Consider the following 26,652-nt stretch of genomic DNA (forward strand, 5'->3'; position numbering starts at 1 on the left):
CACACACACACACACACACACACACACACACACACACACACACACACACACACACACACACACACACACACACACACAACTGCAATCAGGCTCCAATCTCAGGTCACAGGGGCAGGGCATGTCCAGCCACGAGGACTGCCATTATTATGGCATCACATGGTGGATACAGATCAGCAAAAAACAATCAGGCATGCCCCCCCCCCCCGGTTTACAGGTTCCTGTGCACTATGCTTGTTTTGGCACATTCCACTCCTGCGGCAGTAAGACCAAGACCATAGCGAGATGCTAAATAAGCGACCAGTCACTCCGTTCATAAACAGTTCATTTGCATACTCTACACTTGAGACACCATTTCACATGACTCTCTTCCCTTGACAAAAGACAGACAAAAGACAGACGGCCGAGTCGACTGAGACGTAAATCTGCATCGGGTGGACACATGCACGGAGGGAGACGCCGAGAAATCCCCAGGGGGGCCACACGTGCTGCTGCTGGAGACGCAGGAACGCATCACCCACATTCCTCTGGGACACAAGTTGCGCCGCGTTAGCTGCTGTTTACTTCAGCTGTGTGTGTGTGCGTGCGTGTGTGTGTCTCTGTGTGTGTGTGTGTGTGTGATTGTGTCAGTGTCAAACCCATAATAGATTGTTAAACTGATTTAATCTACTGGATTATTCAAAAATGAATAATGAATCCTGATGAAACATGACTTGTAAAGTGGAATCAAAGTGCGTGTTTGTGTGCATATGTCCTCTACAAGAGAAAGGTCTGTGAGACAGAAACAGTTGGACAGGGACAAAAAGGATGAGTCACTGTTACAAAACTCCACCTCATAAAGAAACATAATCAACACCAACGGGGGGGAAATGGAGGAAACCAACAGGGGAGACATTGAGGATGTCAGAGGGAACATATTGGTCTCTGTGTGTGTGGGGGGGGCTCATGATCTCAGTAGCCCCAGTTTTCAGTCCTCTGCCCCTCAGCAGTTCCTCTACACTGAACCGAGAGAGAGAGAGAGAGAGAGAGAGAGAGAGAGAGAGAGAGAAAGAAAGAAAGAAAGAAAGAAAGAGCACAGGCACTTAGGAGCGCTTCCCCGGCACATAACTGTCAACCTCCGAGCGCAATTTCCCCCTGGGGCCTGAGTGTGTGTCAGATTTTAATCGCCGTTGTTGGGGACGCAACAAGCCACAGCACATTTCAGTCTTCACCCATATTTCACTGTGGATCTGCTACAGCAACAGCTTCTCTGCACCGCAGGGAAATTAAAACCCGACAGTGAATTCTCTAAAGTTTCTCAAACCACATGCACTAATAACTTATAGACAAAGAGAATAACTAAGTTAACAAATAAAGGAAAGCGAGGGAAGAAGATCTGCCCCTTTGCAGATTTATTGTTAATGTATGAAAAAATGTATATATAAAAGAGAGACTGCAAGGGCCCTCCTTTTTTCGTCGGGAGATTTAACGAGGCCCAGACTGTGTCCAAACCACAGCCGCAGCCACAGTGGTGAGGAGGGGAGGGGAGGGAGAGGAGAGACTCTCCAGCTCGCCTCCATTCATTATAAAGCAGACAGAGCATCCTGTCGGAGGAGGAAGCGGAGGAGTCCAGGAGAGAACGAGGGAGGGAGGGAGGGAGAGAGAGAGGAAGAGAGAAAGAGAGAGGGATCAGGAGGGAAAGTGCTCATTAAGTGGCCCTGCTGTTTATTTGCTCCCTTGCTGTGCTCCTGCGCCCTGGATCCCAACACACCGCTTCCTCCTGGTGATATCACCACCACTGCCCGGCCAACAAACCTGCTTCCCCCACCAACCAACCTCCTCCTCCTCCTCTTCCAACCACATACTCAAGCCCTAACAGGGCTTGGTCCTGCCTGTCTGAGGCAAGCAGACCGCTGCTGCTGAGGACTCTATGATCTTGGGGAGACAGAGAGCTCAACCAAGGAAACTACATGGCCGTGACCACTGGCTCTATTCATGGTGCTTCCACAGCTCACCAGCATTCCTCAGAGCCACATGGCAACCCCCTGTCCCCCACCCCACCCTATCATGGGTGTCCCCTGACCCCCCCCCCCCCCTCCTCTCTCTCCTTAAACCTGCTCTCTCTGCCACCTGCCTGAGGACAGCATGGGTGTATAGTCTTACAGGTCCTCTATTTATACCACTGGCCTTCTCACCCTCAGGGATGGGACAACAACTGTGAAGGCCCTCATCTAAAGGCTACACGAGAGTGTGTGTGTGTGTGTGTGTGTGTGTGTGTGTGTGTGTGGGGGGGGGGGGGGACTGGAGAAGGTGGCGGTGGGGCCAGGGATGGGCACAGCAGGCTAGGTGTACCCACTGTGCCAGTGACTCATTCCTGTCAGAGAGGGCGGCTCTATAAACCACAAATACTACTCCTCAAGAGCTCAACGCATGCATCCCTAGCAGACAAGCGAGGCTCAGAGCGCCTTCCATTACTGAAACCCAACATCGTACATCTCTTGAAAACACCATACCCAGTGTATGATGAGTGTAATCAAATAAGATAGCAAAGAGAGGGTGACTTACTTTTTCCCACATTCTAATCTCTATTGTAACAAGTCAAAGACAACCAAAGGCAGAGAAATTGATCAAATGAGAGAGGGTAAATAATGATTAAAATGAAAAGGTCACTCACTGTTAAGGGGCATGATGTGGTCAGCAGCTGGGTGGGGGAAATTCAAACCCATGCGTCCTGTTAGAGAAAGGGCACAAACAAACAAACAAACAAACAGACAAAACAAAACAAGAAATGTGTTAACAGCAAAGCCCTCATTGAGCATGCAGCACAGACGGAATGTCCCCACACCATTACCTCACCCATTTCTCCTCTGGCTCTCCACTTCCTGCTCGCTTTTATGGGCCTGTTGTACATTACACCTACTCTGGTTCAGACTGACAGCTAAATAGCTTCTGAGGCAGACAGGAGAGGAGCGTTGTTTGTTTGTGTGTGTGTGTGTGTGTGTGTGTGTGTGTGTGTGTGTGTGTGTGTGTGTGTGTGTGTGTCAGTCAGAGCGTGTTTATTTCTTTTCGGCTCGCTTTGTGGTAATGGCATGATTCACCGCTCCGCCCGGTTATCCATCTACTTGTTTCACCAACATGTCAGTGCTGTTGCAGCCCAGCCAAGCAGCCCTGCACTGGCGGAGTGTGGCCGGAGAGCTCTGGAGTGTGCCTCGTTGGGGAGGGGGGTGCTCGGCTGGACTCGGCCCGCGGAGAGGGGACTGTAGTCAGCCATTTCAGACACACTGACCCCCCCACAGGCTCCAGCTAAAGAGCCTCTTTGAGCTTCTAACATTCTAATATGCTGACGAGCCTCTCCATCTCACACTGTACGCAGAGTTTGCGGTGTTTCAGACAGGTAAATTGATGATTGCAGCAAAAGTAGGACAAGTGGCCTGTGTTGATAATTTGTTCAATGTGACACACACACACACACACACACACACACACACACAAAATTGTCAGTTAGGTTCCCACCCGAAACAAAGGGCTGCTTCTTATTTGACTGCTTGGTTAGTTCAGCATGGGGCGTGCATGTGAAACCGTGTGAACCATATGTCGGCAGATAGTAGCCGTCAAACCCGCTTGCTGAATCAGTACACACACACACAACTGCCTACAGCAGTCACACACCCCAACAGTCCCCTTCCCCACCCCACCCCCCCACCACACACACACCTATGCCAAGTCACTGCAGGGTTGCCCTGAGCATTTAAACGACACAGAGGCTTTATAAAATCGGTGGCAATTCTACCTCCCCTACTGAGACAGAGGGCTGAGACTGAGAGCTTTTGTTGAGCTTTTACATCCATTGCACACAGTATGGCAAGACGGCAACAAACTACTGACTAATGAAAAATACAACATGACAACATACTCTACGCAGCACAGAAATAAGAAACTGAATTGGCTATATATGCCAATTTTACACTTATTTGACACATTTTAATGTTTATATGAGGTGGCCACACACACCAACTTAATTTCCACACTGCAGAGGTGTTGCCACACCAGACAGATCAGTGGGAGTGATTGTGGGCACACCCAATTTCATCAGTCTGTTCTTGTAACAAACCTCACAGTAGCATCATGCCTAACGAAGAACCCATCAGTTTGCAGAACTCCTGACTTAGTCACCTGCAGTCATTTCAAGAGAATGCATGAACAAGCAGGAATCATCTTGCTTGCTTGTATGAAAATAAATGCACTTCATATTAAAAAATTGTCAAACTGGGGATGAATCTTTCACAAGCCTTTGCCAGACAAGACAAATAGGAGATCTTGTCTTGTGTCTTTTAGATTCCTAGTAGAAAGCCTGCCAAAACCTCTATGGAAACTTCCAGAGTGAACCTTCAACAGTGTGGCTTGCTTCTTGCTCAAGATGTGTGCTGCATTGTGAGCAATTTGGTCGGGAGCCAAAGCTCAATGTTTCTTTGTAACACCGGAGTCTGTGCCAAAGCTGTGGCTGTTTCTTAAGGGGCCGGGATCATCACCACACCTTTTTATGATTAAAAAAACAAAGTAACACACCCTAAAATCCCCACACACAATCTTTTCCCCTCATTCAAATACACACACAAGACAAAGTAACACACCCTAAAATCCCCCACACACAATCTTTTCCCCTCATTCAAATACACATACACACTGACAGACATGGACAGAAATATCTCCAGCCATATGGCATCTGCAGTGACAGGGCAACAAAGCGCTGTGCAAGTGACATTTCCTCACAGACAGGGCTGGCTATTCTCAGCCTCAGTTTCCCCACTTAGCCTGGGGAGGCCTCAGCATGGCCGAAGCACAACCACTGCTCATGCTGATGACTGTGTGCGTGTGTGTGTGCGTGTGTGTGTGCGTGTGTGTGTGCGTGTGTGTGTGCGTGTGTGTGCTTTCACAGCTGTGGAGATGAGGTCAAGGGACTGGAGCCAACACCTTTAATCCCTGCCACTATGAGCCGGCACAATAACAGTTATCTGTGCCTATCTGGTCCGCCAACACGTTAGCATGTGATGCCTCATGTTTCACCTGCTACCAATGACAGTTTGATGATCCAAAATGTAAATGAGCTAACAGACAGATACTATTCAACTCAAGGTGACTGACAAGCATTTTGCCAAGCTACAGTTATCAGAGAGATAACATCTCTCTCTCTACAAGTTCCTGTTGAAATGGCAGACTAAATCCCCCCACCACTGATCAAGTGCTCCATGATGACGGATGAGTCCAGAGCCTTCCCTTGTCAGGGGGGTCTGCGAGGGGTTAACAGGAGCTGTGGGTGACTGCACAGGGGGCGGCTTCACACCTGGAGCTCTCCTGGACTTGGCTGAGACCACGTCTTAGGCCTCTGTTCCACATTAAACAGCACGTTAGGGCCTCCTATAAATGGCCACTGGAAAAAAAAATTGCATGCGAGAGTGCCGGGGTTGGGGGTGGGGTACAAGCTACTCCTAAAGGCAAGACGATAATGTCAAGACCCGGGGTCCGGTTGGGTGTGGGTGTGTGTGTAGGGTAGATGACTAGTGTCACATTATCACTTTCAACTGTGACACGAAAGCGCAAATGCAGAATCATGGCCAGTTGTTTCCACTCTGTGCACTTCAAGGGGGAGGCTTATGACCTCTTGATAAAAACACAAGCTCACTTCCTTTTAAAGATTAGAGCAGATTAAGGAAGCCAGTCGATAGCCACCAGTTGAAATGTGTGCACAATAAGAACACTGTTACAGGCTTAAATCCATGCATTTGTATCTATCGACACACTTAGAATGGCATGTTTAATATGTTTATCCATGTTTAAGGTTGATATAGTAGCTTTCTTAAGGCTTAAGTTTGAAGTGTGGTAGTCATCCATGCTTTGGTTGTTTGTTTATTTGTAAGCAGAATACAGAAAAAACAATTGCAGACTATTGCCAGACAATTGCCAGATTTTACCAAAAAGAAGCTTGAGACAAGAAAAAAGTAATTACATTTTGGAGCAGATCTCACTCACATTGCATATTAAAGGCTTCAGTTTAGCCTTCACTAATGTCGGCAGTTAGAAGATGCCTGCATGAGCCTTTTCACTAAGTTCCATGAACATCAGGCCAGTAGTTTTATTCCATAATCCTGCAAACCAACCAACCAACTAACAAATGTACAAACAAAGTGACTCAGGAGAAATACACAACCTCCTTGGCTGAGGATCTGTTACAGATCTGAAAGAAATGGTGGGCGAAGCTATGCACTCTAATGAGTGCCATATTCTAGTTTGAATCTCGCTTTACAATTCCTCCAGTTCACCATTGAAACTAAGCTTCTAGTTTGCCATCCACCTTTAATTTCCATTTGCATTCAAGAGCTGATGTTTGAAGGCCCTTCAGAATTTTATTCTGAATGGTATGCCATGACACTTGGGGAGCACTACGATCACAACGGGGGCAATTTGTTTATAGTTCCACTTGCTGACGACTACCATTTTTAAAAAGACGCCATTGTGTCCAAAGTCCCCAAATCCAGGAGGAGCATGCATGTCTTGATCCTGCATGTCAATGACTGCATCAACCACGGCTGGTCCTGCTTTCATGCATGTCAGACTCCACAGTCTGGGATCACAGGGTCATCCGCCAGCAAGCACTGGCTCGAGTCGGCTCTGACAGACAGCATCCTCTTGTCTGGCCCCCGCTCTTCCTAACCTCTCCCGTCTGAAGTGTTTGAACTTTCTGATGGGGAGGCAGGAGCCGGAGAGGTGGCGTGGTGGGGGTCATTTCCTCTGCAGGGGTGGCTTTCTTTCCCTTACATTTTCAGGGCTTGTTGACCGGGCCAGACATGGTGTAGTGGAACACGAACACACACACACACACACACACACACACACACACACACACACACACACACACACACACACACACACACACACACACACACACACACACACACACACACACACACACACACACACACACACACACACACACACACACACACACACACACACACACACACACACACACACACACACACACACACACCTTGTAACCTTACGCACTCCACAGTGTGGTTTTGTCACGGCGGGCGTTCTCACCTCCATCCCCATCCCCGCACCTTCATGTAAATTCGTACACATCGTTTGTCACCCCCCTAATGACGTAGTACTGCTAAACCAGGCAGCACAGAGCTTTGATTAAACGGGTGGGAAAAGAAATATGTCAAGCCTTATGATTTTTTAAAAGCTCCACGTTAAGCAGATAAAGCAGGCTTTTGCGATGTGTAACTGGCACAGAGCAGTCACATGAGGCCAGGTTGAGGAGGAAAAACAGATTTGTTTACGTAAGAGTGTGAGCGAACATGCATGCATATCAACACATCAACACTAGGGGCTATTGTGCTCAAGTGCACGTGTGTGTGTGTGTGTGTGTGTGTGTGTGTGTGTGTGTGTGTGTGTGTAACAGTGGGCTTCCAGAGGCCTAACTCTCTGCACGTGAGCAGAGCTAACCCCTCTTTGGGCCATCTATGAGCTGCTGCAGTGTATGGTAGTAGATGTTTTGAGTGGTGGGGGGTGGTGATGGTGATGGTATTGGGAGGGGGGGGGGGGGGGTTAAAAAAGGGAGCATTTGTTCAGGGCAGGCCCTTTCACCCAGCCCTGCTTGCAAACCCCCTTCAAAACAAAGTGTAAATTCCCCTACGCATTCCATTCCAATCGGATTAATGAGTGTTCAGAAGCTCGTCAGAAGAAGGGGCTCACTCTTGCACACACAAGCTCGTCAGAAGAAGGGGCTCACACACACACACACACACACACACACACAAAACAAGCCCCCTTGACCAGCAGTAGTCCTCCTCATCATACCCGAGCTCAAGGCCTCCTTCATGATGAGGTGACCCTTTTACCCATTAGCCTGTCTGCGCTTGTCTCACCACCATTCATCCATTCCCATCCCCCAAAACCAACTCACTGCTCACTCAAGTAGAAAAAAAAAATAAAAGACAGAAAATAATGACCATGGCAAACTTGTCTGGCCCTTTGGCAAGTAGATGGCAAATGCCAGAGCCCTAACCTCACGTTTCAGACATGCTCCTCCTAAGTGGGTTACAGTCTTCCACACAAGTTTCCATACGACTGCATCAATTTCTCCTGAGAACTGAGCATTACAAGAGCAGCACAATCAGCTTTGTTGTCTGGACACCATTGAGGAATACCAGGTTTGTGAAATCTGCTGACCAGCAGCTCAGGGAAGAAAGGGGTCAAACTACCATAACCATGAATGGTAGCATGTAATAACCCATCACACACACACACCCCACACAATCCACAGTGTTCACAGGGATTGGGGAGTAAACAATGCAAGACTAGATTGTGGTCACATCTGGCTGCCAATCATCTCTGCTGTCACCCGGCCGATTTGCAACTAGATTCCCATTTCCGTACTCTTAGTTGGGCCTGTCTACCTTCAGTGGAGGGAGGGGGGAAAGTGGGCCACCCCACTGACCTCTGGGCAAAACAACACGGTGGCCACGCAGTGCCAACACAGCGCTGGACAGGAAACACAGAGCCAACGCATGAGAGAGCAACAGACCAAACCTGCAGGCCTCGAAGTGAACGCTAACCCCCACCCCAGGCCACACACACACACACACACACACACACACACACACACACACACACACACACACACTACAAGATGAGGGGCTGTCGCTCACAATAATTCTTGTGACTTAAGGAGAAATCCGGTATGACCGGATCTGGTTAAGGTTTTTTTTTTTTTTTTTTAATAGACTCAAACAACCACCATAGTAATGTCACTACTTCCAAAGGCCAATGAGAAACTGTAGTTTTAAAAGACAGCTCTTGTTTTACACAACTCTGCTGGCTTTAAGCGCTTTCAGGACTGATTTGACATGACGGGGAGATCTCTTTGAATTTATTTCATGGATCTGTAACACGTCTATAACAACCCTAAATATACTGTGCAGATCAGATGCGTTTTGCTCTTAATGCAAATGACTGTCAACCTGTGGGAATGAAATGCATTTTTTCCCAGCCACTGCAGTGTTGAAAAGATTAGCTGAATCATTTGTACCCCTTTGATGTGACAGTGAAGTGGTGTAAGATTCCACAAAAGAGGCTCCTTCATGATCTTCCTCAAATCTCTCCCTTCTACATGAGTACAAAAACTAACCATTGCCACCAAGTTTGTATGGCAATGTAGGTATACCAAAGACATAAATCTACATTAAAAACAAACTATCCAAAAAACACACTCAATACCAAATTAACCTGTTAGGGAGACTGCCTGTTAACCTTGCTCACAACACAAACATATTCAAATTCAAGTATAAAACAACCCCTTCCCAAACTCAATGCAGCAGAGAGACAGAAAAGCAAAAAAAAAGAAAAACAATCACTAGGTCAAATTAGCAGAAGGACAGAAGCAAAGTGCTACAAACACCACACTGACACACAAACACAACATGTACAATTTTGCAGGTAAGGCCAGTGGTTAATTCACAATGATTTATGATTGCTGCAACAAAAATAAATCAATGGTGTTTTTTAAAAGCCAAAATAGAGCAAAAGAAACAAAAAAGGCTCAATCAGGATTTTTAATGAAGCCAAAAAAAGAACAAATAAGCAAGGGTGTGTGAATATTCCTAACCTGCAAAATGATTCCTCCATATAATATCAGCGATAGTCATTGGTGGGCCACCGACTGGGTGTGGTTTACCTTTGTCGTGATCAGTCCTTATCATATCCATTAAGGAATTCTCCAAAGTTTGCAAGTTAAATGGATCAAAGGGCCGATTCCGGTCCTGGAGAGAAAAACAAAAAGAGGAACAGAGTTTAACTGTGTGTTAAACATGTTGCATTTACCAATGCAAAATACAAACCCTTTAGGCACCTATTTTGCACCCTAGCGCATGGCGGAAAACTCGTTTTCCACCCGGCGTAAAGATTATTTTCGTATTTTCGATTATTTTCAGGAGGTGTGGCAATGAACAACCTAGGGAGAGGTCTGGCGCGTTGTCTAAAAATCGCTATCATACACTACGTAAAACGCATTACGCCACTGACCAAGGTCAGAAGTCCATGGTGAGATGTTCATGTTATTTTAAGAGCGCATTATCAACAGTGATTTTGACGGGTGCACAACACACCATATCATCCATGAACGCAGACCAGCGCACATCCATGCAAAACATTACAAATTACACGATTACAATGGGAAACATAATAAGAATAAAGATATTACAAAATACATCTCACAATGAGTAGTTATTCACCATCATTTGCAAATTGGTAATGACTGTTAAAAGTGATTAGGCGAGAGTACAGCTGAAGATGCACCGTCACAACATATATGAAACTCCTCTGCAGGATAAACGTTGTTTTATTCAGTCATTCTTCAGTTTTATTCAGTCATTATTAGATTAAGTGTTGCTTTTTCCAGCCTATGTTTTCGACGGTAACCCATTGTCAGTCAATAGTGAAAGTAACTAACTCTCATTGGTTTGAATGATGTTATGCCCAAAACACACCCATGACTGATTAAGAAACATAAGGCCCACCTTCTTGCGCTGGACGTTTCATAACATTTCATAACTAACCCACACCCAATATGGACTGGACGAACCCCAAATTTTGTTTAAACCATTCACCAGTGACCATGCACTTTAGACTGTCATAATAGGGCCCTTAAGGTGTTACAAACACCCTTTAAGATGTTCAGTGGAATTTTCAATATCAATATTATGAACTGATGAAAGTCAAAATCAAGTTCTAAAGTAGCTCTATCAGGAAGCAGTACTGGGAAGGGATTTTGCTCATGCACAAACCTGCAGAGCGACATGACAACAGAATGTTGGTCACACATTCAAACATAATAAACACCAAACATTTTGGCTCTCGTTCAGTTGAACGGCCAATCATATTCCTGTGACTAGTGGACTGTGGGATTGCATAAACACAATCACATCCAGGCAGGCACCAACCACAATGAATTTAGGACCACAACAGCACACGCCAATAACTGTTTAACTGCAGCTATGCTGGAGCATGCTGTTAAACAGGCATTAAGAACTTCAACAAGGTGTGGAGATAGTGTCTGACTGTCAATAAAAGATACCTAGTGTGTCTGTCAATAAGAGATATTTAAAAGAAATGATCGCTGCATTTATTACATTAGCTTTACCAACTGCAGCTATGCTGGAGCATGCTGTTAAACAGGCATTAAGAACTTCAACAAGGTGTGGAGATAGTGTCTGACTGTCAATAAAAGATACCTAGGGTGTCTGTCAATAAGAGATATTTAAAAGAAATGATCGCTGCATTTATTACATTAGCTTTACAAGTGGACATAATTTCCTCTGCCTACTGAAATCATGAAGGCAACCAGGCTAGATTACCTGGGACTATAAAGATGATAGCTTCACTCAGAAGAACAAAAAAATCCTTCGATCGCAGTGCCTTTGAACTGCACTCAAAATCATCCTGCTGGACTCAACTTCATCTTCTAGCAGGAGAGGACAGGCAAAGCACCATATGTGCAAACACAAAACCCTTTGAACATGGCACCCGCTGGGCTGCCTGCATTCAATCTGCCAACATCCAACATCAAGGCCACAAGGAATGGCCACAGAACATCCAAGTTGAACTTAGGTTGAAAAATCCATCCATCACATTCAATTTCATGAATGCCTTTATAACTAGAACCTACAACACTGTATGGTTAAGTCTTTAACTAGTTTCTGTGGCCTAGTATAAACGGAAGTACTGTAGGTTACTCCATAACTAAGCTTAGTATGTATGTTCCATAAAAGTGGTTTTACCCATCGTGTACAACTCTCCTTTCACAAGGACAACATTGGGTAAAACATCAGGTCATCTGATGGATGGATGGATGGATGGATGAATGGAAGGGTGAGACAGTGAGAGTGAGTCTCATTTAAAAAAAATGAAAAGAAAGGGAGTGTTCACATCAATATGAATGCACAAAGGAGGCATTTATGAAACAGCGTGTCACAGGAGCAAACGAGTGAATGAGGAGATAGAAAGGAAGAGGAGTTTTGGAAAGCGTGTGAATATGTGATCTAGCCCTATAGACTTGGCAGAGGCCTCCTGTGCCCAGTGGTGAGAGGAAGGCACATTGTTTGCACACCAGCGCTATTGTCACACAACTGGCTGCGCATTCAAAAAGCGTTATTTCCCCCTCTCTGGGCCTAGATAAAAATCTGCCCACTTTGTACAAATGACGGACGTTTAAAATGCTGAGCTCTTGGTTTCAAAATGCTATCGCTAACACACTTCAAACCTCTGTCCTTTCACAGAGTGATCTACATTTGAGTATGTTCAAATCTATTCCTAACATCAAAGTCCTCCCCCGTGACTCAAGTTGCTTTCAAATGTATCCTGAGCTGCATTGCCTTCTGAATGATGGAGGCAATCCAGCCTGTAGTCAAATGGAAGGAAGAGGAAAATGTAAAAACTCAGTCATAGGCCTGACATTACCATGTTAGGTTTTTCACCCGGCAGGGCCTGAGGTGGTTGGAAAGCACCTGACACTTCACCTTGCTTTATATGAAAAAGAGAAAGACATTGAGTATGCAAACACCTCCAGGATTTGCAAGCGAGAACTTCGACCTTGCCACTGGAGCGCTCTGCTCATTTCCATAAGTATTGGGTTTCATTTGACTGCAATCAAAGCAGTGAAACTCAGGGCAAAATGTCACACAAGTGTAAAAACGTAAGTAGATGGGAGATACCTCCTGGAATGTCCACGCGACTCTTCTGTCCTCGTCTCTCTTTGGCTTAGCAATTTAAATTCCTCACATTCTAGGCCTTGCGTGCTAAAAACCAAGGTAAGCCAGGCACCATTGCACACAAGCATGTCATTAATCTCACCTCAATACCATCCAAGCAGGAATGTCCACAGTTACGGAATAAGCTGCATACTGGGGAGGAACAAACAATGGCAACTCAACACAGATGCATACCAAATAGGTCAGGGGTTGAGGCATTCTTCCTTTAATCCTATCCTCCACGACATCATCTTTACCTGGTTTGACCTCTGCTGACAAAGCACAGAATGTGCCAGCCAGGCCCCAGCATGGGGCCAACATGATATATGGTGCCATGGTGATAAGTGTCAGCTTAGTGGGCTCAGATTGCAAAAAAGGGAAAGGAGGGATAAGAGGAACTAAAGCAGACTGGGAGAGAGTTGGAGAAGGTTCTACATAACAACCTAATCCTGGTCAGAAGTCAGCCATGTCCCTAACCACATCTTTCATTCTCCATTCCATCGTCCTCTCTTTCTGCAATCCAATGTTGTACTGGTAACTTTTCACATGAGCACATTTAAACAAGGTCAAGGTAATCCTGAACCCCCATAGATGCAAGATGAACAAGCCTGAGCTTGACCTGGTCATGAAAATGTACTGGCACAGAATTGCAATAATTTTAATTACTTTAGTTTGGATGGACAGACAAAACCAGCAAAATGTGAGGTGGGCAAGGCGAGTGGTAAAGTCAACCATTGCCTCTCAAAGTTTTTAATTAGAATAGCAAAATGTTTACTTCATTATCTTTTTCACTAATACTTATTTTCACACACACACACACACAAAAACACTTTTGACTGCTGTGGTTAGACCTGCCTCAATCTGGAAACCCAGAGTATTGCCCGAGCTATTTTTTGTTTAAGTGCTACTATGCAATTTAGCTCCCATTGTCAAGTAACTACCCTGACTAGCCAAAATTCCATCTATTCAGACCAGAATACTCCCAGTGCATTATTACTTAATTGGCAAATCAACTTCAATAGCACATTGTTTAGGCCATAATTTTATCCATGATCCAGATTTGTCAGGGTAGATTAGGCTATTTTTCTGATTCTGAGGCTTAAATGCTAGCACACACTAGCATGTATTTGCCATAAACTGCACCAGGACAGAAGCTGCCACTTGTAAACTGTCTCTATGACTCATCATTTTTACACTGCTGCAGTGCTGGCCCTACATCTCCCACCAGCGTGAGCCTGTTGGCACCAACTGTGTCACAGGACATCTTTGGGAGAACTTTCAGGCTGTACTGATTTGGATTCCCAATGATGCCCCCAGGGTAGTGATTAGGCTGTTTATATTTCCAGCCACTATTTTGTTAACAGCCATATCATTTTACATTCTTTTCACATATTTGAATAAAAAATTAAATGTCAAATATGAATCCTAGTCTGTGAAGCATTTTTATTTTTATAGCAACATATGAACATATTCATTCTGTATTGCACATTGGAGTTGAAGCCTGTTGGCATGAAACTGCCTACAGCTTTGTTAAAAAGAGAGAGAGAGAGAGAGAGAGAGAGAGAGAGAGAGAGAGAGAGAGAGAGAGAGAGAGAGAGAGAGAGAGAGAGAGAGAGAGAGAGAGAGAGAGAGAGAGAGAATCTAGCTCAACACTGACAGCATTTCATTACAAAGTTCCATTATTGACAACCGGTGTAGACCAGCTGGATATGGTAAAGACCCGCCCACTTGTCTGTAGTGAGCCAATCACAGGCAAATACTTTTCCCTTTAAACGTGCCTGAATGAGCTGGCAGAATACTGATGAGGAATAAAATTAACCCATTCGTGGTGTAGTCAGCCTATTCAATATAGGCCTACCGTCCAAAGTAACATAAAAATGATATATATATATATATATATATATATATATATATATATATATATATGTATATATATATAAAATGGCTAACGCACGCACATTTACAAACGACAAAATAGGCCACATAAACGTTACACTAGACCAATAAGTAGCCAATAAAGGTGTAGGCTATTATGGCAAGAAAGTCCATTCACGTCTGAGCTTCTCAAGCATAGCCGACATGGCATAAACTTGCAACAGGGAAGGCCTCGGTCATATCATTGCGGTTTGGACAACACAATCACAGTTTAAAAAACGGCAGGCGAATTTGTAGAGGCTAGTATCAATAGTCATAAGCACATAATTTAGGTTTTGACTGGAGACTAAGATGTTTGGCCAATAAACCCTTGGACACTATAGGAAACAGCAGAGTTCTGGATATTTGAAGGTCATTTCCTGCAATAGTTATTTTGTCGAAAGTAACCGCAGCAGGCAAGACAAAATGTTCCCTTTGTATGGGGTCGAAAGGGGACACAGATCATTCGATGAAAATAGGCTACGCGCTTAGACACCAAAGTTTGCTTTCCCAATAAATTTGCTATGAGTCGTAGACAGACTCGAAACGCTACTTGATCAGTGCCCAGAAGCTGCAGTCATAAATACGTGGCGACATCATAAAATATTATTTTAGATAGTATGGCTACAATACTTAACATTATGAGAATGTAGGTGAATGTTGACCACATGCTATAGGCCTACATTGAAATAGCCCAACTAAATTGTCAAAATTAGTTAAAAAGAAACAAACATTGCTTACCTGAAAAGGTAGCATATTGTTGCTGTTGTCTGTCCTAAAGGCGTTGTCTTCCATCCAAGACTTAGGGGTCAGGGGACCAGGACGGGGAAATTTCGGAGGTGCAATGACGTTGCTCGGATAGGGCTTTTTCATCGGGGAGATAGGATTGAGGGGAGACGGCACCCCGACACCGACCCCCACCCCAACACCGACTCCCACCGCTCTCCGTGGGTCCCTGCCTGCCTGGAGCCCGCTCCAGGGATTGGAGCCTGTGCTCCACGGTGCGTTCTGATGGTTATTCCATGCTGACGACGACGCAGAAGACGACGAAGCCTTGCTGTTCATGACGGTCTGGTGACTGTATGCGTTTCTCTGGGGGAAAGAGGCATGGCTGGGACTAACAGGAGACCTCCTCTGCTGGGGCTGCTGTTGCTGTGCTTGCTGCTGTTGGTGCGGTGACTGTGCCAATCCAATCTGTGGTGAAAAATTCCCTCCGAAAACCGGGTTGACATGGTGTGGGAAATTTTGAAAAAGCATAGTCCCATTAACTGATGGTATTCCTTGAAAAAAACTATCGTCCACGGTGTTCGTGGTTCCAGTAGACCAAGTGCTACCAAATGATGGGGACAAGGAGGTGCCACCGGTCTCCTGCGGCTGATGAAAGCTCAACCCCGGCAGGATCGGCGACTCCATCGGTACTTTCTCTTTGTTGTTTTGAGCGCAGGGTGCTTGGTTAGTCACACTCGATGGACTCTCCTCCGAGGTTGGGGTTTCCGATGAGGGGGTCGGGGTAGAAGGAGGGTCTACGTTTGTTGGGTCTTGCTGGTGGGGCTGAGCTTTGCTTTTGTCCATCAGTAAATCATCCTGCATGGTTTGCTGAGCTGCAACGGGGAAAAACAAAGACGAATTATTATTGAGGAGGTCATAAACTACACTCGTCGTGCTGCTATAGTGCTTGCTCGGAGAAAACGCCGGGATGTTGTTATTTCTGGTATAGCTGGTGAAAGCAGACTGCAGGGCGAAACCGTAATCACCCATTTAGCAAAAATTGCCGGTGTGAGCACATTAGGTTACAATATCACGGCTCAAGAACAGATTCGGTGGCTTTGTTCTATTCAACGCCAGCTTTCTCCAAAGACGTTTACAGAGGACAAACTTGGAGGACGCCGATATTCACCAATTTTCGCCACGTCTCTTTTCCCTTTCACCGGAACTTCAGACTGCAATGTGAAACCGATTCTTGTTCCTGCTTTTTTTTAGGACCGCCCTAAATTAATTTGCATACGTCAATAAATACAGCTGCGTCCTTCAGCAAGGTTAAAGAGACATAGCACCTTACCTTTCCCTACTACTGACGCATTAAAGCCTTCAACCTTTCAGTCAGACGCATAGGCTATCTACCAGGGGTAACCTACTGTGGAACATCAGGCACGCAAAGGGCAATAAAATGACCATGCAACATCGAAAAAGTATTAGTTGCCAACAACACTACTGGCATAGCCTGACTTAGCCTTCCGCAATATTCGTTTGTCATCTGGAGAAATAGATCGAGCGAGAATTCGGCTATGAGAGCAGCGTTGGCTAATTTGTTATGACTCAACGCATGTCATAGAAAACACATCATCCAAGGCTATCATAATTTCAAATAGTCATTTCTGGATGTTGGATGCAGAGGAAAAGTCTGCATGATGAACTGTGTTTTCTGAATATAAACAACTATGTTCGCATGCGTCTGAGCAACTGGGTTATATTTATTACAAGTTCTTGGGTTACACCCATGGCATAGCTGGAACGCTGCAGAAAACATGTCAGTAAGAATATGGTAGGCTAACAGTCTTGACTGTCTTTATCACAGATTGACTTCCTGGTTAGTTTTCTCTGAAACGCAAAGTTTCTGCGAGCTATGTCATGACACAGGGTTAGTGCCAACTTGCCATTTAACTCTGAAATCGGCCATTGTGGTTATTCGTTGAATAGCCTGGGCTACTCAGTTTAGATCTGGAGTATATGCATAACCATCTGTATTAGGCAAAACAGTCCTTGAAACGTCATTGTGTCAATGACAGGCAATTCTTTTCAATTTCACACCAATGTGTGCAATTGCAGCAACTTTTAAGACAAAACGGCTAAGTGATATTACCCCCTGATCATCTGTGTATAAACATAATCTGCAAGGTCATGACATAGCCTATTCAACATCGACCAGACTATTATTACTTCGACCTGGGTAACCATGAATGCGACGATCAATTTTGCTGAGCAATGCTTGCCATAACCTAATTTTGTGATTTGGCTAATCGGAGCATCATTATCCTCGAATGAAACTAATATTGCACCACTGTAAAACTGGCTGCATGGTAGTCCATCCACAGTTAATCCCTGTTTTCTGGTTGCTGCAAAGGAGCTGCCTATTCAAGGTCATCAAAGTAATCAATACACATAGACAGTTACAAAGATAAGAGGCTAATTATTATACATAAATACTAAAATACACGTGTATGTATAGTTTAACGCCTGTTTCGAAACACATCCTCAGAAACACATCCATATAGGCTACCTGGCCATTTCGAAAAAAATGTTCGCATCCACTTCCCTAATCCGACGCTGCACCAATGATAGAAACATTCTGTCACGCATGCATTTCTTGTTCCATTTTATCGCTAAATGAAATAGTCATTACCTTTATCGTTCACCTTTTGGGATTCTGTAAATAAGGCTATTTCTGTTTGCCTCGTCTGGGTATTGATATGACAAATGAGCTACCCTTCTGCCGAGGTAGAGTCAGCAGTTGCCTCAACAGCTGATTGACTGCGGCGCATGGACGATACAGAACAGGCTAATGGGGATTGTAGTTTTTAATGTCACTTTTATTACAGCAGTTACATAGACATTTATTAACAACACTATTTCTACCTAAATGAACAAAAACAAGAAATAAAATGATAAAAAGAAACACAATGGGGTGGGGGGGTGGGGGACAAGAAAAAGAAAAATCACATGCTCCCCTATCTTAATTTAAATGCTTGAACAACTGTGTCAAACTGTTAAAATAGTTATAGCTGGCTTAGTATACATGGTATAACGCCATGTTTACCTAAGTAATAATAACACTGTAATGCATGCCAGACCTCTTAGGTTAGCCTGGTTGACGTGGACAAAATTTAACCAGATGCTACAAACAGGACGTTTATTTTTGAAAGACGTCTTCTATTTACTGTTCCTGACTCGTACGTCTTTGGTTATATTTTCTTTGAAAATGAAACTATCAAACAAATATCCCTTGCGGAGTTCATATAATTATTTGCATGTAATTAATGGAATCGTTCACGCCTATAGGTTATATGGAGTAGGCTACAGCTATACCACGAATTGGAGATTCTGAGGCAGAGGTCTTTTAAAAATCTTACCGCAGTATGATGTATTCTGAAGCCATATGTGTATCTTCATGTTGGTTGTCAACCCAAGTAGGCTTAGTGCCTCCTGGTAAGGACAGTCTGCTCGACTTAGAACATTAATTTGATATTTTTGGCTACACGAAGGAGAAAAATCTGAACTGTGACTACATATCCCAGAGTCCTAGTTTGATGTGTCGTCCTCCAGCTTCGCACGCTCTATTATTATTGGTGACGCAGTGCGCATTGCCTTGGTCCCCAACGTTACCTCATAGAGGAACAGTCAATGGAGTCAAGCGGTCAGACCAAACAAACAAAGTATCGGTTATCTAAACAAGATTGTGGACGAAGAACCTGCGTTAAATCCCGTTACAAATATCATGTTTTTTCGTAGATAACCTGGTGTTACGGGAGTCGTGGTTTCCCAGTTAGTTCTCGTTAGCAGTACATTTTCGCGTCACCGTTAGCACCTAACGTAGTTTAGCGCATTAACATTAGCTATCCTAGCTAGCTGGCTAGGTAACGTTAGCTAGCTGTCAGTCGTATCTCACTGAGGCCTACAAAGCAAACGTCAGCTCTGAACCTAGAGTATTTCAGTCGTTGTGCCCAGAAAGGATTTAACGTTAGCATACACCGATATGGCAGATGAGAATGCCGTCGTAATGCAACAGATTGTGGACAGGTGAGTGACTTTCTGATTTCAATTAGAAGCTAATGTCATTCCTAGCTTCACATTCGGTCCTAGCATATTACAGTACCAAATTGCTAACAAGCTTGCCACATAGCATAGCCAGATCTAAATCTAGCCAGAAGCCATTACTTTTCTGTTATGTCAAAATGCTCAACGTTAGGATAATTTGTCCGTGAATAACTATTTGTTTTCTTCTCACTCAGCTGCATTCTATGCTAGATTGTCCACATACTTTCGGTGTTGTCACCTAACTGCTAACTTAGCTAACCTAGCTGGCTACTGGCTAGGATATGTTAGCGATAGCCTGCGTTACAGTAGGCAAAATGCCTTGATGTCATCGACATGGGACTTGGCTAGCTATCTAACCTTTCCCTATATGCTAGCTTTGTCACAGTTATTTGGGCCCTGAGTAAAACTCTACTGTGGAGTGTAAGCCATACGAATAATTGTAAGGTCTTTAAGGGAGAATTGGGCCATCCAAAGCAGCAAACCTGAATGTAACGTTATTCAACCTTAGATGACCGTAATTCAAATCAACTGCTTACCAACTGGCAACGCTGCTAGCAACCCAAGTTAGTCACTTCATCCTCGTTATCTACTTTGTCTCAGACTAACGTAATTCAAATGGAGACATACAACATTAATGTGTGCGCATTGTAAAAATTACTTGGACTTGCCTGGGAATACTCGTACCAAATTTGGGTTTTCCCAGGCTAAAAATGACTTGCTGTACAGCACTTGAATACTTTCGTTTTCTACTCCCACGCAAGCCAAAGTACACCTTTGGGTGGAAGTGTCAAAAGAGCGTCTTGGTTGTAATGCATACGCTTTAATTGGAACCTGTTGCATATTCGTTTATTGTGCATTCAGTCTAATCAATGGGCCCTTCACAGCAGCCATTTTGGCATGAAATTGACAACATTCATTATGACTGTGATCCCTTTTTTCCTTGTGGCCTGCCTCTGGCCTGCACTGTGGTGTCCCCTTGACCCCTTTCCCCAACCCTGTCTGTGCATGCTTGTGTGTTTCACTGAGAATGCTTTCTTGCCTTTCCATTTTTTGCAAGATGTACAGTCTTCAATGTGTGTCCTGAATGGCAACAGTGCTATTTACCAGTTTTATTGATACTTATGAAAATCAAGCCGTACCTAACCCAACACGCCACCAGCTCCTATTACAGACCATGGTTATCTCTCCCCTTAAAGGAATTATCCGGAGTAAAATGCACTTTAGATCGATTTACGGATGATTGGGGGTACATACGTTGAGTTGACATCAAAATCATGTCATTCGGATGTGTTTTGAGAAAGTTCGATTGTACCGTTTTCAGTCACACAACTCGTAGCCTGGAAGTGAGCAGGGCATTTCAATTTCGCCGCTACAAAACGCTATTTTTATACCTCTTCTACAGTTCCAAACAACATAACACTTACGTGGTAGTGAGTAGAGTGTCCCTAAAGCCAAACCGAAGTATCCCGAGGTCTTTATGTGGTCGAATAGAGAGTCCAGAATGAATTTCATCAAGCCAGTACCTTTTCGGAAATGTTGCCATCTTTGCTGTAGGAGTCTTATTGCTGAGTGTGTTGTAACACGCTCTGGAAATTCACAATTTCGTCGCCTTTTAAAAAAAAAAAAAAAAAACATAGTCCAGTCCATACAACTTCATTTCAATTTCGAAAGAAATACTGGACTATGTTTTTTTTTTTTTTTAAACGCACTTCCCTCCTCTACCTCCTCCTCCATCTAGCACTTTCTCCTTCTACCACACTTTGAATAGTACTTATAATATCTGCAGTCACATCCTCTAGTAGCCCAATAGTTGATTGATGCAGTAGTAATTCCTACCTAAGGCGACCTCTGCACTGTAGCTGGAATGCTATTAGTCACTTGTGATAAAAGCGTCTGCTAAATTAATAAAAGTAAATGTTATGGAACAGGCTACCCATGTACTACCAATTGGAGGCATGTCATTTCATTGAAACACATGCACTAGTATCATGATTTATACATGTCTCGCACAGATACATGAGTGTGCTTTGTCTGTTTATTAGCCTAATTAGGCTAGCCGATTTAAGGGCAAATCTTGGCTGTGCCGCCTGCTGGTATCATGCTGTATTTTCAGGTTGTTGTCCCTTGCTGAAACCTGTTACCCCGTTTTAAACATGAAAATGTCGTTATGTTGCCTCACGCTAATATTAGGCAACAGTGTTGTTGGTATCAGTGCTGAGCACACAGTGCCATGATGCCCTTATCGCAGCCTGCCACTTGCAGCTGGCTCCCCTGCAATGCAGTCTTCAACAGGCAGCCGAGAGCCAGCTAGACTTAAATCCTGTCTGACCTTTAGCTGTCTGACACAGCCTCTACGTTTCACACGTTTTCTTGTCTGCCATGTGCTCCTTACTGTGTGTTTGTGTGTGTGTGTGCGTGTCTTTCTTTTGTTTCAGATGCTCCCTTCTGTTTGCGTTTTATGTGGCATTTTATTTCTTGCTTCTGAAATGAACCATATTGTTCAAATTTGAGTTTTGAGTTTCAACATTTCCTCAAAGAGATGACAATCCAGTTTGAGTTGCATGGATATTTTTTGAGGCTTAATAGAGCTTAAGCACAATACACAACAAATAATTCTTTGGTGCCGTGTTTTCTATGGGATGCATAAAGACGTAGTATATTAAATCTTCTGTAATGCGATCTGTGACAGAAATTAATGTAATAGGTTTTTGTCATAAAATAAGATTGTCTATTCAATCATGTCCCTGGAGTTAGAAATGTAGCCTAGTTTCTAGTCAGATACTCAGAAACGCTCCAACAGCTTAACAATTGTGTGAAAGGGAAAATTGTGGTGAATAAGTTAATTAATTCACACCTTAATATTTAAAGTTGGGGTTCTACACTAAAAAAAAATTCCAGGAGCACTTTTGCACCCAAGTTAAAAAATGTAGGAGCACAGACAAAAATTTGGGCGCACAGTCAGTTCTGTACTTAACTTACACATAATCTAACATTACACTCCAGCTAACAGTTAAATATGCCAGTGCATCAATTGCAAATATTAAGAATGACTGACAGCATTTAGGCTACAGGAAACAGGATTTTAAAGATCAGTGCCTACTTTATTTTCAGTCTGTTCTATTTTCCTACATTTTGTTAATGTAAAATAATATAATACATTGCCATATTTGCATTTAGCCTGTATATCAAGTATCCTGCCAAATGTAGGCTAATTTATTTATTTGTGAATCCATCTGTAGCTAATCCAAATATGCCAAGGTGACCTATCTGACTGCATAACTGCCTAAAACAGTCCATTTTCTCTTCCACAAAACCCAACATAGGCTATCAAGGATGTATATTTTTTTATCCTTTTATTTTTTATTTGAAATATCTGCATTGATGGGGGCAGTAGGCAAACGTTAGGCCTACTTTCGTTTTGCACTTCAGCTTGTATTCGGTGTAAACAAACAAGCATGCGTGGAAGCCTGGAGTTGTCAGTAGTGTTCTACCTTTGAATAAAATGGGAGTATTACGGGAGGCTACTTTTGTGCCTGTTAGCTACAGCTATATTATTATTGCAGCCAATACGTCAACTGGGCTAAAAGGCATGTTAGGTTACCTTTCCTTCTCTCACTGCATTCTCAGAATCTCACCCTGTTCCTCCTATATCCGATGAATTCGGTGGATAGAAGCACTAATTTCTTCAATCTCTGCATTTTGGCTGGCTAGTCTAACTTTCCGCTTTTTCTGCGCGCTTTTGGATTTGATAGAAGCAACTACTAGCGAGTCACAATGCGAAACTGCTAACGTTGATGGGAGTGTGTAGTTTTTATGCTGCATTCGCGACGTGATTCTATGGTTTGCACCAGTAATGTTTCTCGATGTCTAATGTTTCTCGATGTCGCGGTGTATTTTGTAGACAAACACTGACATGGTTAGAAGTCATTCGCACCAGTGCCCCTAAATATTTTTTTGCACTCGCACGCCATCATTTTTACTTGCATGTGCGAGTGAAATGGGCGCACTGTAGAGCCCTGCCGGAAAGTATTCACAGTGCTTCACTTTTTCCACATTTTGTTATGTTTCTCCAACACCCCACACAAACGCAAGTGTTTGGAGTGTTTTGTAAATGTATATAAAAAATAAAAGACTGAAACATACTATTTACATAAGTATTCACACCTTTTGTTATGACACTTGCCATTGAGCTCTGGTGCATCCTACATCTATCAATGGTCCTTGAGATGCTTCTACTTGATTGGAGTCCACCTGTGCCTAAATGAATTCACTGGACATTATTAGCAGAGGCACACATCTCTTTATATAAGGTCTCACAGTTGATGGTGTATGTCAGAGTGAAAACCAAGCCACGAGGTCGAGAGAATTGACCGTAGACCTGCGAGACAGGGTTGTGTGAAGACACAGATCTGGGGAAAGGTACAAGAACATTTCTACAGCATTGGAAGTGCCTTAGAGCACGGTAGCCTCCATCGTTCTCAAATGGAAAAGTTTGGAACAACCAACAGTCTTCCTAGATCTGGCCGTTCAGCCTAATTGAGTAACTGAATAATCCGGGACGAAGGGCCTTGGTCAGACAGGTAACTAAGGACCGAATGGTCACTATGAATGAGATCTAGAATTCCTTTGAGAAGATGAGAGAAGTGTAAAGAAGGACAAAACAAAGATTTAACTATTTGGCCACAATTCCCAATGGAAGAAACCAGGCACTGAGCAGCACTGATGTTTGTCGAATTCATTTAGGCACAGGTGCACTCCAATGAAGTTGTAGAAGCATCTCAAGGACCATTGATAAAAGTAGGATGCACACGAGCTCAATGGCAAGTGTCATAACAAAAGGTGTGAACACTTATGTAAATGGATATATTTCAGTCTTCTGTTTTTTATACATTTACTAAACACTTCCTTTTTTGGTGGGGTGTTGGAGTATTGTTTGTAGATTGATGATAGATAAATAAATAATTTAATCCATTTTAAGATGAGTCATAAACATAACAAAATAAACAATGAAACATAACAAAATGTGGAAAAAGTGAAGCACTGTAAATACTTTCTATATGCACTTTTTGTATTAAAAGCCCCAAGCTTATTATACCCTCAATGGCACTCCTTTTGCACTTTGCACGTGTGCTGCCACCAGCGCTTAGTGGTTCAGTCATATCGAGAACATGTTTGTCATACATCCTGCATAGTTTGGACTTGCAATTAATAATGCTTTTCAAGATATTGATGCCCAAACATGGCTACCCAGATAATTATATTATTTCAGTTGTACAGCATGAAAAACACAAGGGCTAGAAAATTGGAAGACATAGGATTTGAACAGAAATATTTTACAGGCCTTGATTTTGGGACCCAGTCATGATATAGACAAGGTTTGACAATGCGGCACCAACCGTATGTGATTTTTCACGGAATGAACCTGTACGTATTCAATTATTTATTGTTATTGCTGTGACAGTTGTTTCACTAGTCTGTGTGTTAGTTGTACATTTTCTGTAAAATCAGTGGCTGTGGAGAGGCTCTTATCTTATCACTCACCAGAGCCAAACAGGCCCAACCTGTAGCAACCCCCCCCCCCCCCCCCCTCCCCCAAAGTGGACTGCAGTTTGTTTATTGCTATATGGCAGGGGTCGGCAACCTTTTCTCTTGAAAGGGCCATTTTTTTGACCAGAAATAAAAATAAATCTCTCTGGGGCCGCAAATATATTATTTAGATTTATTTCAAATTATACCATTTGAAATACATCTTTACAGTATCTTTATTAGCCTATAACTTCCATTTTTAGAGAAAGCCAGGGAGCCACTAGAGAGGAGCTAAAGGGCCGCAGGTTGCCTACCCCTGCTATATGGGAAACACACATGGAGGCTTCAGGACGGCACCCAGGGCTGGAGCTCCATCTTACTGTAGGCCAGCATCCAGTGGCAGGCTCCTTGCACACTTTTGTCGGAGGATCCTGTTGATTCCCACAGTCCTGTGACCCGGCCATGGTGAAAGGAGTCTTTGTGGCGGAGCTTAAAGGCTCTTTTAAAGACACAAGAGGCTGACTTGTAAAGCAATGAGCAAATAGCAGGGGCTGCAACACTCATCCCTGTCTCAGGGCTTCGGTTGCGTCCGCATGCTCACCTCCACTCGGGTCACTGTTGGCCCACACACACACACACACACGTGCGCTTCCACCATCAATACCTAGTATGTGCTGTACAGGGTATGTGCTTCGGTTAACAAAACAATGAGGGTCTTAGATATGCACATTTGGAATTAGAAGAGAGATTGTAACTTTAGTAACAGATTTTTAAGTCGATGCGTCATTGTTTTATAAGATCTCTCTGACTGGTTGGACTACAGTGTTGATTCTTTCTTGTCGCTTGCTTTGTTTTGTTTTTTCTCAAAAGACGTCAGCGCGAGTCCACTTTCAGCTCCTTTGGCAGAACAGAGTACTAGCAATGCCAAGGTCAAGGATACAGTTCAGGTTAGGAGGACAACCAGACTGAATCAACTTGTCCAACCAGTTGGAAAGTGCATTTTCATAGTTAAACCATAACCATGGCCTCCTTCTAACACTTTTTGCCTGGAGTGTTTGCCTTGGAGCCTGGACTTGACAACTTGGGGTGAGTGTGGGGTTGAGTGGCTCATTTTCCTTAGATGGCATCACCCTGACTTTCTGGCTATCTCCTCCATAGCTGAAATGTTAATGGTAACCTAGAGCAGGGGTGTCCAAATGTTTCTGTTGACGGGGGCCAGATTAGGTATTTAAAGTTTATTATCGTAAGTTTGTTGTATTAAAAGCCCCAAGTTTATTATACCCTCAATGGCACTCCTTTGCACTTTTTCCAGTAGGGCCAGTGTCCAGTGTGCTGCCACCAGCACTTAGTGGTTCAGTCATATCAATGTTTCATCATGTTTGTCATACATCCTGCAAAGTTTGGGTTTGCAATTAATAATGCTTTTCAAGATATTAATGCCCAAACATGGCTACCCAGATAATTATATTATTTCAGTTTTACAGCCTGAAAAACACAAGGGCTAGAAAATAAAAAGACATAGGATTTGAACAGAAATATTTTACAGGCCTTGGTATTTACTATTTGCTACTAATTACTATGAACAGTCAGAAATTAGGTGAATTGTACCAAATCA

At 43.6% G+C, this 26,652-nt stretch overlaps 2 protein-coding genes across 8 annotated transcripts in view; one reads left to right on the plus strand and one right to left on the minus strand.

Moving 5' to 3' along the window:
• The window catches only part of LOC143124458 (cytoplasmic polyadenylation element-binding protein 3-like), a 32,237-nt gene extending 14,049 nt beyond the window's left edge, over nt 1-18,188 (minus strand). For 2 of the 6 annotated variants that reach the window (XM_076286003.1, XM_076286002.1), the window contains exons 1-3: nt 15,441-16,974; nt 9,716-9,800; nt 2,651-2,707 (exon numbers count right to left, since the gene is read on the minus strand). In XM_076286003.1, the coding sequence (XP_076142118.1) occupies nt 2,651-2,707; nt 9,716-9,800; nt 15,441-16,457 (1,159 nt within the window). In that variant the 5' untranslated portion in view covers nt 16,458-16,974. Of the gene's footprint in view, nt 1-2,650; nt 2,708-9,646; nt 9,801-15,440; nt 16,975-18,099 lie in introns of those variants that run through there. The other 4 variants (XM_076286001.1, XM_076285999.1, XM_076286004.1 and 1 more) reach the window with 3 other exon arrangements.
• An 878-nt stretch (nt 18,189-19,066) lies between these two features.
• marchf5 (membrane-associated ring finger (C3HC4) 5) overlaps nt 19,067-26,652 on the plus strand; it is a 29,461-nt gene continuing 21,875 nt past the window's right edge. For both annotated transcript variants that reach the window (XM_076286010.1, XM_076286011.1), the window contains exon 1: nt 19,067-19,493. In XM_076286010.1, coding sequence (XP_076142125.1) covers nt 19,450-19,493 — 44 coding nt within the window. In that variant the 5' untranslated portion in view covers nt 19,067-19,449. The remainder of the gene's footprint in view (nt 19,494-26,652) is intronic.

The sequence above is a fragment of the Alosa pseudoharengus genome, unplaced genomic scaffold, assembly GCF_046254945.1.
Source record: "Alosa pseudoharengus isolate Yale_2024_CS ecotype anadromous, Long Island Sound unplaced genomic scaffold, YU_APseudo_1.1 YU_APseudo_1.1_scf_15, whole genome shotgun sequence".
In the NCBI taxonomy this organism is placed as follows: Eukaryota; Metazoa; Chordata; class Actinopteri; order Clupeiformes; family Clupeidae; genus Alosa; species Alosa pseudoharengus.